The following is a 13,576-nucleotide window of genomic DNA, read 5'->3' on the forward strand; positions in this document are numbered from 1 at the left end:
GTTTCCAAGAAATTAATGTGTAAGTCCATTTAGGAGAGCTTCATAGGCAAACGTATATGGTTTTTAAGTCAAAATTCTAATTAATATCTCTTCAACAAAGATAAAATGTTCTGAAGTTCAGGCTTTTAAAAAGGATTGTTATATTTTTCTTTCCTTATGAAACATAAAGGACACCAAAATTTAGGCTCCAAAGAAGGGGTCTGCTAGAGAATTCTTGATTTGTGGGCCTAAACCGTTTTGTGTACGTTTTGTGCTTCCACTAGAATGCCTAACTTGTTTCCACGGAATTTGTATTCAAACAATAATGAAAATGTTGATTAGCATCAATAAGTAGGATTTCAGTTAGATGCATTAGACCCAATCCAAACTCCAATGCATGTCCATGATATGCAATTAAAATACAGGGATAATTTAGGGTACTCAATAAGTATTCATCTGCATGTCCATGATATCCAATTAAAATTTAGGGATAATTTCAGAAACCTCCCCTGAGATTTTTGATAATTTTATTAGCCTTTCCTAAAGTTTGCAAAATTACACAAATCTCCCGGTTTTGATTACAAAATTAGCCCAATGAGAAAAAGTAATATTAAAAAAGTATTTTAAAGAGAGAGATGAAACTTTTATTTCATAAATATCCCTTATGCATGTATATAAGTTGTATTAGTAAAAAAATGAAAATAATTAAAAGTTAGAAACAATTAATACACACATTTCACCCCTCAAAATGTTCACATTCAATAAAATTAAACAACATAAAAATGATCACAAGATTCAACAAAACAGACTAGTCATCTCTTTTGACATGACGTTTGCTATGATTCTTGTGATTTTAAACGAAAAAATTTCAAATTTTGCCTTTTTTCCCTCCTTTCTTTCAAATGTTCAAATATTTTTTGGTTCAAAATCACAAGAATTATAACAAACATCATGTTAAAAGGGATGACTAGTCCATTTTACTGAATCTTGTGATCATTAGTGGAGTTTTGTTGCTTATTTGTATTATCTAATTTATTAAATGTAAACTTTTTGAGTGGTGAAATGTGTATATTAATTATTTTTATTCTTTTATTGATACAAATTATATGCATGCATAAGAGGTATTTATGGAATAAAAGTTTCATCTCTCTCCTTAAAATACTTTTTAATGTTACTTTTTCTAATTGCACTAATTTTGTTATCAAAAACTTAATCTCAAGGGAGGTTTGTATAATTTTACAAACTTCAGGTTTGTCAAAAACCTTAGAGGAGGTTTCTAAAATTATCCCTAAAATTTATGAATTCAAAAGTTAAGAGACAATATGCTACAAAGAATAATAAAAAAACAAAAGAGGAATCGAGAATAACATAAATTTAATACAATTATTCTTTTCAAGTGACAAAATTAATCTAAAAGTGCCGTTCATAAGAAAACATAATGTTATATTCAACTAATTCTATTTTATTTAAAAATTTCATCACCATCTAACACTCAACCTTGCGTGTGCTTCAAACTCCTCCCATTTTGTTTGTCTCTCTATATTAGTAAATAAATGTTGCTATGCAATTTGAATTTTGCTTTTAATCACTTCTAGTCATTTGCATATAGTGATTTAAAAGGAAAAAAGAACGTTAGCAATTTGGGCAAAACTTGACCATTTAAATGCCTTTTAATGATCTAATTCGGTTGGTAGGACTGTTACTAAAAACCCCTCCATTTCCCTTCTTCACTTTTAAGGTTTACAGTCTCGCTTGGACAAAAAAGAACAAAAATTGTTGGATCTGAATTACAGACAAGAAAGGCAATGGCTTTAAACCATGTTAGAATTTGTCATTTTTGGAAATTTTAAAGCTTCATAGAGATGTACATTAAAAAAGAGATTAATATTTTATGCACTAGTAGCATAGAGATTTTTTTTTTACACTAATGGATGTAGATGTCACATGTACAAAAACTGAATTTTAAATTTAAATAAAAATCATTAGTATGTATATAATCCCACTAGTATAATGAAATTCTTGCAACGCTGATAGTGTATAAAAAAAAAATATTATCCAAAAAGTATACTAAATGATCATCTATTTTGCCTTGGGGTAATTTTGGCATTTAATATGTGATTGTGATAGAAGGCTAATTATGCATCATATTTGTGAATATTATCTTTTAATTTTGGCAAAATATTATATTAATTGATAGACTTTACCTTACTCATATTTTGTTTTTGATATTAATGTTTAAAAAGTTACCATTCAAATGAGCTTACAAGTGAAATTTTCTGTCAATATGACGTGGGCACGTCTTCTTTTGTGGTAACTTCTGGATACTTTGGGATTTGAAGTGGCCCGCCCGCATCCCATGAAATTGTCGCTGATTAGTTGGAACTCTTGCAAGATGTTGTCAATTCCTAATTCAAACAAATCTTCTCGTTTTTATTTTGTATTAGTAATGCCCAAGTAGGATAAAAAAGCAAGGAAGGGATCTTTTTCTTTCCTCGTGCGAATAGGAGACCAGCCGGTTTAAGTCCAGACGACTCTTCTCCTTCGTTCTTTTGCTCGACAATTTCTTTTTTTTTTTTTTGAGTAAACCCTAATAGAATTTCTTTTGGCGGCGCTTTCATTAAGTCACCCTTTTGCACCAAAATAACACCTAGACCATCTTTCTATTATAAGCCCTGGACCATTTTTTATTAAGTCACCAAATAGACATATCCTTTCTCAAGATCAATTTCATTAGCAGATTTGGAACACCGGATTTTATTCTTGCTCTTAAAATTCAACAAACATAAACCAAAGAAATTAGAAATATGAAAGTTGTTATATTAACCCTAAACAGCGTAGACAAGGAAAACCTGTTTTCCCTATTTTTGGGTTGTGCTTAAACAGAATAACAAAATAAGACCGACAGAATCCAACACCATTTAAAGTGATAATTGTAATCGTTATTTGCTTTAAAGGCTGCCTCCTTTTTACTAAACTAGTTTCATGAGGACCTAAAGTCCTTTCTCCTTTATTGGGTGGAGGCCTTTTTTTTTTTAAGCCCTTTTTGTGACTGTTTTAGAAGTTCATTTGAGATCAATATTTGTGTGAAATATAATATATATATATATATATGTGCCCTTAACGTAGTTGATAAATTTTGTTCTACTTTCAATACTATTTGATAGATTTTAAGAGAATGGTGAGTAATAAGACAATGATGATAGGTCTAAACGTGTGCTACGTGCACGAAGAAAACGATTAAAATATATGAAAAGAATCCCCCGAATTTGAAAACCGAAAGAAAATAATACTAGTCATTAAATAGATTTTAACATGAAATTGTTCATAGGCTTCAAAATGAAACCAGAAAAAAAAGGGGAGAAAAATCAAACAGTTGCTGGTGTTTGCTGCATCTTGTGGACATGTATTAGTACATAGCATCCCTAGTGCTTTTGTTGATTCCCAGTCTTAGCTCTTATTTTGGATATTCAGGATTCTAAAGTTAGCTATTACTTCCGTAATAATGAAAGTTGGCATTAGTTCTTAAACTTCATAGAAGAATGAGTGACTGCAAATCTCATTTTCTACTTTTAGATCAAGCTATGTGTTGAATATGAAAGGAATTCTGGGCTAAAGGTGGCAAGAAGATTGTGCAATCTCTCAGCCAATTCATTCCATCCCTTTTCTGGGCAGAACTTGTCTGATTTGTTATACTTTTTCAGTACTTTTTGGCTTAAGGATAGAAGTTGTGAACTAAGCTCATTCAAGAATCATATTGAAGTTGTTGACGTTTAAATCCTGCAGCTTCTGTTTTCATCCTGCAGCTTTTGTTAAGAAATGAAATTGCCAACATAGGGTTGAAAAATATGACCAAGGTACTAATAAATTGACTATAAAAGAATTTCGTTAAGAGTTCAAAGCTAATTGGCAAAAAAATTGAACAAGTCTGCTGCTAGTTAACTTATTTATTAGTGCTCGGTAAGTATAAATTCTTTTAGCTGAAGTAGGCTGAGTTTGATTACCATTTTGTTTAATAAGAGCTTATTCAAACTTGAACAAATGATCAAAATCTCAAGCTGTCAAATTGCAAAACTTCAACAGACGTTCAAACTTCTGAACCATTGAAAAATGTTGAAGAGTCTATTTACCATTCATTCAAAGATGAGAAAGTTCTTCGTTAACACAAATCAAAATATTTGGCTCTGCTCAATTCAATTATCCAGATTCACTTGCACCAGTGCTCTTCTTTTGGAATAATGACTGGTTGGTAGCCACAATAGCTGCAAGGCCACTATTATATTTTCGGAGAACACCCTTCTTATTTTGGATGGAGCATACAAATGTAAGCCTTTTGATCTTGTTTTACAACATTTCTTTTGACACAAACTTGATTTGGTTGCATCCTTTACAACACATGCATGTTCTCAGATTTAACATTCTTTCTAAACCAATTTCAGCAGCATAACATTAAATCAGCTGCTATCACCACATAATGTCTAGAAGAGCTTAAAACCCCCTTAATCCTGCCATAAGCATCAGAACTCTTCCCAACAATAGGCACAACAATACTCATGCACATTAATGTATACATCTAAAGGTTACACAGATGCATGTGCGGTCAACCCACAAGACGTAGCAACACTTAGAGAAGAACAACCGGTTAGGCAATGCATCGAATTTGTGCTCTCTCTTCTGTTTCAGATAGAGAAAAAAATAAGAAAGAATAGGAAATTCACAGAGACCATTTTCTCATGAAATAGTTTTCCAGATTATGTGACACCGTGTAACAACAAAAAAATATATAGATTCTACATGTCACCCAAAACGATGCAAACTAAAGATACATGCATTTCAAGTATACGCCAATATTCTGCTTACCTTCTAATCTCATCAAAATAGAATAAGGAACATGGAATAAACAACCATTATCTAACACTATCAAATTGGAGCTGTATTACATAGACAGACCAATTGCATTTCAAACCAGGAAGGGAATTCAATTCACCAGCCAAATGTATAACTAGAAAACTTCTGCGGCCCCAGTGTCTGTTGGAATGCGGTGACGCCTTTCCACATATGAAGATGGAAACCAACCAGCTTTACCTCTGCATTCCCCCTCTGACCATCCCGATGGGCTTACCTGGACAAGTCTTGAAACTTTAGAACACTATACAAGTAAACTAGTACGATTTCTGTTGTAGATATTACTGCTCAATTTCATAATAGCGCATTATCAATTAGCTCAATACAAAATCAATTTAGTTACAGCCAACCAAAAAAACAAAAGGGTTTGTTTGGATTGTAAGTTATTTGGGATATTTTTACTGTAACACTTTTTTTGACGTGATGTATGTGAGATAAAAAGGTAATTGGAAAGATAAAAAAGTGTATTGGAAATTGTAATGATGATGTAAGTAAATAAAATTGGGGAAATAATGCTCAATCCAAACAAACCATAAAGTTTTTGTTCATGAAGCATTTTAAAATGTGATCGTTGCATGGAGCATTACATACACACAAGCATGATCACTAGGTTAAAGTGAGCGTATGTGCAACTTAAACCTTAATACCCCATATCTGTCAAAAAGGAAGCGCATTGTGTTACATGCCACATCTGTCATTCCTCAACCCATTAATTATTTTGCATCTTATTTTTACATTCCTTAGGAAAAGAGTATCTACTGAGTAGTATCAACTAAAGCTTGCTTGATCTCTTGGGAATAATTTTTGGTGCAAATAAAGCTTAATTCCATTTTGGTTACATAAAACGTGCATAGTTAACCACTAGGGCAACTTGTTACATGCCCCCTTCCCTCTTTCCCTCAAATTGATTGCTCGGTGAACATAAGCTATTTGTGCTGTGCTTCTGTGCTCCTTAGAAACAGACAGCATTGTACTTTCCTGTTAATTACAAGCACAACCTCCATGGACTCAAACTGGCTTATGGTGGGCTTATGGGATAAGATTCACTTCTCAAATTTTGATTTTCAGTGTTGCTTGCTCTGAGTTTTACAGTTTACATAAGTTCAATCCCAAACATTCTCTTCTCAGTTTAGATCAGGTCATCCTGTTGTGCCTTTGTATTCTATACAAGAATCTCAAACTAATCAACTTTTCCACTGACTGTTTTTATAGTGACTAAAGAGTGCACTGGCTTGATCATCTGGAATTACAGTTCTGCATAGAGTTTGATTTGATTTTGGTTTTGGCTGATAATCTTGTGGATTCAGATCTCTAAAGAGAGTAATTTCAGTAAATGAATGCTCTCAACAAAGAACACAAAATCAGAACAACAGACAAATCCAGACCAATTCAGAATTGCTCTTTATCTAATTCAGAATCATCTGTATGCTTATGGCTTACCCCAACAAAGATTGAGAAAACTTGCACAAAATTGAACTAATCTCCCTAAAACCATAGTACAATAAGGATAAATTAACCAACATAACTTCTTTAAGTCAGTTTTAACTCAAGATTGAACTCATTATTGCTCTTTTATCATATTCTTTCATCTTTCTTTATTTTTTGTTATTTTACATTTACAAAATTGTACTTTGAGGTTTATCAAAATTAAGTGGCTTCCCCTGTGGTTTTCATAATTACAAAGATTGATCTCCCTTGTATATGCAAAACGCCAGTAACCATCATGTATACTCAAACTTCCAAAAGCAAAAAGAGAAGAACAAGAAATGCCACAATCCAACTACCATGTCGCCCTTTCCCCCACTCCCCAAACCCTAGTCTCCTCCTTCAACTGCCCTCCATTCTCCACTCCCATCTTTGCCTGACCTCCTACCCCCCCCCCCCCGGCCACCATGCAATATCCAAACCCCCTTGACCAGCCCATCTCCTCCCTGCCCAGCCCCCCACCCTCCTTCCTTTGCAGCCATTTGTCACAGGCTCGCAACCTTCTCCTCAACCAACCGTCTCCACATCAACAACAAATGCAAGGCTAGATACACAAACATACAGAAAAAAAACATTGTACAAGAAGCCAAATCATACTGATATATAACTGGAAATTGACCATTAAGTACGCAACACTTGTGTCCTAATGCAAAACTAATATGTTAACACAAAGATCTAAAACTTGGCAATCTTTATTCTGCACGGAGGTAGGATAAGGGCACTGGTGGCTTAAGAGGTGATTGAAACTTATGTCCTAGGAGTTAGACATCAGAAGAGGAGGCAATGAAATGAGGAGTTAGTGTTGTTGAATTTTATTTGCAATGCAGATGTGGGGGATCGTCATGGGGTGGACTGTATTCTGAGTGGGAGTCTGGGTGTTAATGGTCCTATTTGGGGCCAGGCAGCGAGGGGAGCGGCGGGCCAGTGGCTGTAGGAGATGGAACAATTTCGCAGATTGCACTAGGGCTTTTCAGGGAAAAGAGAGGCATGGAGCAAGGACTTGCTCTATTGACCAGAGGGAGCAGAAGCTGGTGGTCAGAATGAAAGAAGGGTGGTTGGGGAAAATACTTTCTACTTAATAAGTTCTAGCAAGGTATTTTAAGATATTTAGTATGGATTTCTTGTCCATATCACCTCCAGATTTATGTTTTGTAGCTTCAACAGTGAAAATTAAGGCTCTAAAACTAATTATTGAAGGCGCAGCAAGATTAAATTTCCACGGCTATAGTATAGAACTTACACTTGAAAAGATTTTTAACATAATGTATAATTTATTAAGAATTCGTCAGCACACATTTTCGAATTCCAAAAGGCTTTCTTATTATCAAAATCTTAAAGGAAAAGGACAAGTTTTTGGATCTTGGGCAGCCAGGCCCCTCCCAGGTTCACCCCAGCCCAGGAGAGCTTTGTGAAAGATATCTTTTTGTTTTCTGTTATGGACAAAATGAGGAATTCTATTTACTGAATGATATTCTGTTTCTTGATAACAGGGAGTATAAGTTGTCATAGAGAATGAAAGGCAACCACTCCTCAGCAGCTCCAAGGGTTCTCTAGGGTTGGGGAATGTCTTTGCTCTGGCACTTATAGGTATAGTTTACCTAATTCTATCTGATCTGTAAAGCTAAACCTCAATTAAAAGAAACAGGAACAAGAAATTAACTTGAGAGTGAAGCAACCTGTCGAACAACAACGAAATCCCCCACTGCCAAGCTCAGCTCCTTCTCAGTCTCAGCATCAAAAGCATTCCTAGCCTGCAGGAGACAAGTACAAGTGAGCAAATCCTGCTTTACTAATAATTGAAAGACAAATGTTATAAGCGTACAAATAACTAGTTACCTCAGCCAGAAAGTATTTGGTTTTTTCAGATCCATGATCAGTTGGAATTACAGGAGGAGCAGCTTCTTTCCGTTGCTTATCTGATACCAACTGTTGCCATAAAAATTATATCAACCAAAATTTTTTTGCTCATTAAACATCCTTTCATCAAAAAAGAAGTGCATTACCGACCTCAGCTTCAATCTGACCAAGAATAGCAGCTATCCTCTCGTAATATATTTTTTCTCCTTCGACCTTAAAACAAAATGCATAATTAACTACCAAAGCAACTTCAATATCCCAACAGCATGGTAACAGATCTTTCATACCATTGCTACAAGCCTCTGAAAAGTTAGCCTCTGCTGCTGAGCTTCTACAGAACTCAATGCTGTAGCTGCTTCTTTGCCTAGTACTGCCATGTTTGCTCTGAGCTCCTGCATTCTAGCTTCAGCTGCATGCAGCTTTGCTACATTTTCTGGAATTGGAGCTTCCCTTACCCGTGCTTGTCTTCTAGAAACCTCCACCGCCTGTTCGGTTTTTGAAATTCATTCATGCTTTCTGGTTAAAATACTCATATTCTAAAGCAAAAAAGCTGAGATATTATGAATAATCAAAAACAGGTTATACCAAGATTTCTAATACCTGCTCAAAAGCCAAAAAAAAAAAGGATCTGTAATACCTGGGTCTCAGCTTCTTGTCTCATTCGACTATAACGTTGAGCAAGATGCCGAGCTTCTTCCAAAGGTGAGCCTGTTATCATTGCTCGCAAGGGTTCTAAAACCTGGTTACAAAAGAATATTTTGTAGTCATAAATTAATGACATGTAGTTATAATAGCACTGCACTTCTAATTGCATGCAAATATCAACCTATATAGTCTTTATTCTAAATTGTACTAGATAAATCTCTTGTATTGATAATTGATATCTTTTCATGGTAATTTATAGTATGGAATTTCTTGCAACAATCACTGGTACAACTTAACCAATCAAGATAACTGAGAAAAAGAAAATCACAGCTGTAAATGTAACAGAAGCTAAATTTGGGTAGAGGGAAAGACAAATAGAACGTTAGATGACAGCAGAATGCATAGGTACTTGAATCCAACAGGACTGAAAAGAATGGTACTAGAAGTCAGAAAAACAACCAAACTCATCAATATATTCGGGCTAAAAAGAAGTACTAAAGTAACCAGGATCATAGCATCATAAACCGATAGATAAACAAGTACCAACTCCAAACCCACCCAAATGCAGCTCACCACATTTAATGGAACTTTAGAGTTATGTGTTTGTCACACTGCTGTAAGCACTTAATAGTCGCACATTGTACAGACTCCAGTATAAAGATCCAAAACCAGACAATCATCTTTTATGACAAGTTGGACAAATACTCAGCAAGTTTCATCTTTGACACATTGTACAGACTCCAGCATAAAGATCCACAACCAGACAATCATCTTTTATGACAAGTCAGGCAAATACTCAGCAAGTTTCTTCTTGGACACATGAGCTTTTATCTAGCAGTCCTCGCTTAACTAATATGCGCTTATATTGAACAAGGAATTAATACAAGGTCAATGGTAGAGCACTGATTTTGTGGCATGAACGGGCATGACTAAAACGGTTTTTTACCTCGACTAAATCATAGTCACTAGTCTTTCTATCTATCAATTTTTTCTTATCATCAGAGTTGAAATAATGCTCACATTCAGTAGTAAATAGTGCTCTCAGTCTCCTAAGTTTCTTCTTACTTTTATCTTATGCAACTTATATTCTGTAATCAGCATTTCTGCAATGTCCTCCACCAATATCTATCATTTTAACTGTATACAAATGAAAGCTTGTATCCTACGCTGTTATTAAACAACAGAAACTCAATATCTTAACAACTGGTACAAGTCAATTGATTGATAACCTTAAGACAGACAAAAACCAGCATTCTGATATATGATAGAAGTTAATCCTAATGCCTATGTAGAAGGAAAGAAAAGTAAAAGATCAATTGATCTTCTCCACAGAGGAGCATCTAAGATAATTGCGCATAAACCGGTAATAAAAGTTGGACATAAAGGATAGATGATCATCAATCACTTCAGTTATACAAGGGGGACCAAAAGAGCAGCAAAAATGACAAACCTCCTAAGGTAATCATTTTAGATTTTCTTTTTGGAAATGGTCAACACGGTTGTCAGCTTCAACCTCTTCTGTGCCAACAGTGTTAGCCAGCGAACTTTAAATTTGACATTTTTGGATAAAGGAACTTAAATCCAATACTTTTCAGCAAGAGTTCAACCCAATAAGGAAGGATAAAAGCATAGTCTCAACAATATATAAAATGATAGAGCAGGGTGAATGGTTGACAGAAGATTGTGAATAAAGTGAAACAATTCTTAACACAGTATTAACTGTGAATACTCAGCAACTTCAGCTAGTTTCGAAGACATGTATGCTAACGCTACATCTTTACAGCTACTTTGTCTACCATAGAAATTCTAATTCAGTTATGCAGACAACCAACCTCTGAAAACAACATCTTGTTCAGGTCTTCCTGCTCCTTTTCCACATGTTTACGAGCATCACCATAGATTGTTGCAGCCTTAGCTAGGATTTCATCATGACCATTCTCAACTCCATATTTGCAACAATCTTCAGATAATTTATTGCCTAAACAAAATTTCAAAGCAAACCAAGTGAGATAATTCTGATAGCACAAATGGGCCATCAAGAAGAAAAAGGACCAGTTCAAATATAAACGTTTAAGACCATAGTTTTAGATACATTCCTGGATAGATATACCATAATAGAAGTTCAGAGAAGATCAAATTCAAACCTGCTTCAATATGCTTATACCCTATGGCTGTAAATGTTTCGGCTGCTTTAATGATTTCTTTCTGAAAATCCTGCATGGATAAATGTTGATATTCAATTAAAGCATATATAGTATGAAAGATTTTAAACTTTGAAAAAGAGGTAATCTAAGCTAGATATTATAGGAATGTAACAATGGTTATAGAAGCTCAGAACCCTCAAACTCATTGATCAAATAAGTGATCTCAAAATCTGCTAAAGCACTATACTTGGAATGCAGCCGTTTACCAATTACCACCCTTTTGGTTTCTGTACATGGGTTCATGGTCGTCATGAAAAGAATTACCTTACTGTTAACCAAAATGAACAGAGAATTAAATTGTCATAATGTGAAACTGAGGTATATAACATTAGTTCTTTTTTATTGTATTATAAAGAGATACCAAGTTATCAGTAATATACAGATCAATTGAGATTCTGCTACACAAACCGTTTTTTAATACATCTCAATTGCAATCAAAATATTCCAACTAAAATTCCATCTATGTACAAGGCAAAACCAAATTTAACTGAAAACTAATTCTTTAAAAAAGTAATTTAGGTGCACAACACAGTTACACTAAGACACAAGGTCCAGCCAGCAAAAATCCAGTGAAAATGCAAACACTGCCCTTTTCAATTATGGCCTCCAATGTCACTCCGTCCAACCAAATAAATGAAATTCTGATGACTTTGGACTCCAAAGTTCAAAATTTGATTTCATATACATATTAAAAGTAAGTGTCAGTCATCATAGGCACATCAGGGACAGAACAAACTAGAAAACGCTTGTTTTAGATTGGTAACAGTGCTTGGGGTAGAAGCAGAGATCAAATGCCAGAGTATTAATCCCATCAATTGCCTCAGAATAAGTGTTTTGAAAAAGTTCACCAAATGAGCCCAACATTTCAATGATTTTTAAAGTGTCAATTAAGCATTTGGTTGATCACATCTATATAACAACAAGACCAGATGAATAAATAGGGCCACAACAAATACATTGGGACAACAAGACCAGATGAATGCTCAATCAAAACTGAGCAACTAACTCGGGCCTACAAGAAGTAACCTGATCCAACATCCCACAATCAATAATCACGCCAAATAACCTCGTGAAATTCAAATAATCTACATAGAATTTCATTAACGAACTAGCATCAAACTGTGATTAGTGCAATATCAAGAAAATGTTTACCCTTCCAGCACGAGTAGACCTGTACAGTTTCTCTAATTGCTGATGCCTTTGCATCTCCACTTCATCAATTACCATCACATCTGAACTCTCATATCCGCTGCCACTGAATTGCTTTATCACAGCCTGAAAGTTCCATTTTTTTTTTCTATCTTCATTAAATGTAAACGAATAAAATTGCCAAACCCGCTACAGAATTCAGCATCAACCATCACTTATATTCTTGATATATGAGAAAGAAACCCTTCTGGACAAAATGTTTAATCTTATGATCAATCCCAGAAAATATGCACTTATGCAATCCAATTTTGCTACTGGATCAAGAGCCACTCAAAATTTCACACATTTTTTTGGGCAAATAATTCAGGGTATTGGCATATAGAAAAATTAAAAATAGGGGTACCTGCTGCTGTTTGGCAACTTGTTCTCGGAGCTTGCTGGCCTGCTTTCTCAAGGCATCCATTGCTTCTGCTTGCAGCTCCCTCCCTCCCTCCCAGTCAGTGCGTGCTGTGCGTGTTTTAGAACTTTGGAAGAGTTTTGTCCGAGAGTAGAGACTGAAAGAGTTCTTGAAACAACAATGTTGCTAAGATCTACTGACAGGTCATCTGCAAATTTTTGTTAATTAGTAAAAAGGGTCCGCTAGCATTACCAATGCATTGAAACTTGAAAGGGTAAATTTAAACTGCTCATTTTGTGAGGACTTATGTACCAAATCTTCCATTTAATATACAGAAATCAATGGGCATTTTCTTGGGGTGTCCTTTAAAGAACTTGATAGTAGAAAAAGTTTTTTTTGGAAAAAAATGTGTGCTGTTCAAGGGGTTTCTTTATTTATTTATTTTGGAGGGAGGGGTTAAAACTTTCTCCCCTTATCTATCCTGTAAAAATCGTTTAGAATATGTATGAACTTTCGAATTGAAAAAATCTTTTCTTATTTTTGAAAATCCCATCCCTCACAAAATTTTAAGGAAACCTCTTTTCAATTATGGGCCTATTTGGAATCTGAGTTTTTGGGAGTTTGTCTAAAATTTTACTGTAGTACATTGAAGAAGTTTTGAAAAAATTTTGTAAAAATTTTTGTAAGGTGAAAAAATTTTTTGTAAAAGTTTTTATAAGATAAAAAATTTTGTAGAAGTTTTTGTAAAGTGAAAAAGTTTTTTTTCCTTTTCTTTTTTTTCTTTCTTTTTCTTTTTCTCTTTCTCTTTCTTTTTCTTTCTTTCCTTTTTCTTTTCTTTCCTTTCTTCTTCTTCTTCCTTTTTCTTCTTCTTCTTTCTTTCTTTCCTCCCTGTTACCTCCCAACAGCAACTCACGCCCCGCAACCTCCGCGCCACCCCTCTCCTCCCTTTCCCCTTCTC

At 34.7% G+C, this 13,576-nt stretch overlaps 1 protein-coding gene across 1 annotated transcript; it reads right to left on the reverse strand.

The window, feature by feature from the left end:
• Positions 1-4,702: 4,702 nt before the first annotated feature.
• On the reverse strand, positions 4,703-12,805 carry LOC113709093 (SH3 domain-containing protein 3). Its single transcript, XM_027231833.2, has 10 exons — positions 12,625-12,805; positions 12,225-12,347; positions 11,013-11,082; positions 10,701-10,846; positions 8,861-8,962; positions 8,511-8,708; positions 8,374-8,436; positions 8,203-8,292; positions 8,043-8,117; positions 4,703-5,098 (listed from the first exon to the last, which is right to left on the reverse strand). The coding sequence occupies exons 1-10, from the start codon at positions 12,682-12,684 to the stop codon at positions 4,979-4,981; spliced, it is 1,047 nt and encodes a 348-aa protein (XP_027087634.1). The 5' UTR covers positions 12,685-12,805; the 3' UTR covers positions 4,703-4,978.
• Between the last annotated feature and the right edge of the window lie 771 nt (positions 12,806-13,576).

This window comes from Coffea arabica, chromosome 9c, assembly GCF_036785885.1.
Source record: "Coffea arabica cultivar ET-39 chromosome 9c, Coffea Arabica ET-39 HiFi, whole genome shotgun sequence".
Lineage (NCBI taxonomy): Eukaryota > Viridiplantae > Streptophyta > Magnoliopsida > Gentianales > Rubiaceae > Coffea > Coffea arabica.

Coding starts and splice junctions, on each gene's coding strand:
- LOC113709093 (XM_027231833.2), bottom strand. CDS start 12,684: ATGGATGCCTTGAGAAAGCAGGCCAGCAAGCTCCGAGAACAAGTTGCC. Junction 12,348..12,624: donor AAGTTGCCAAACAGCAGCAG/GTACCCCTATTT, acceptor TGGAACTTTCAG/GCTGTGATAAAGCAATTCAG. Junction 5,099..8,042: donor ATTTCGTTGTTGTTCGACAG/GTTGCTTCACTC, acceptor AGACTTGTCCAG/GTAAGCCCATCGGGATGGTC.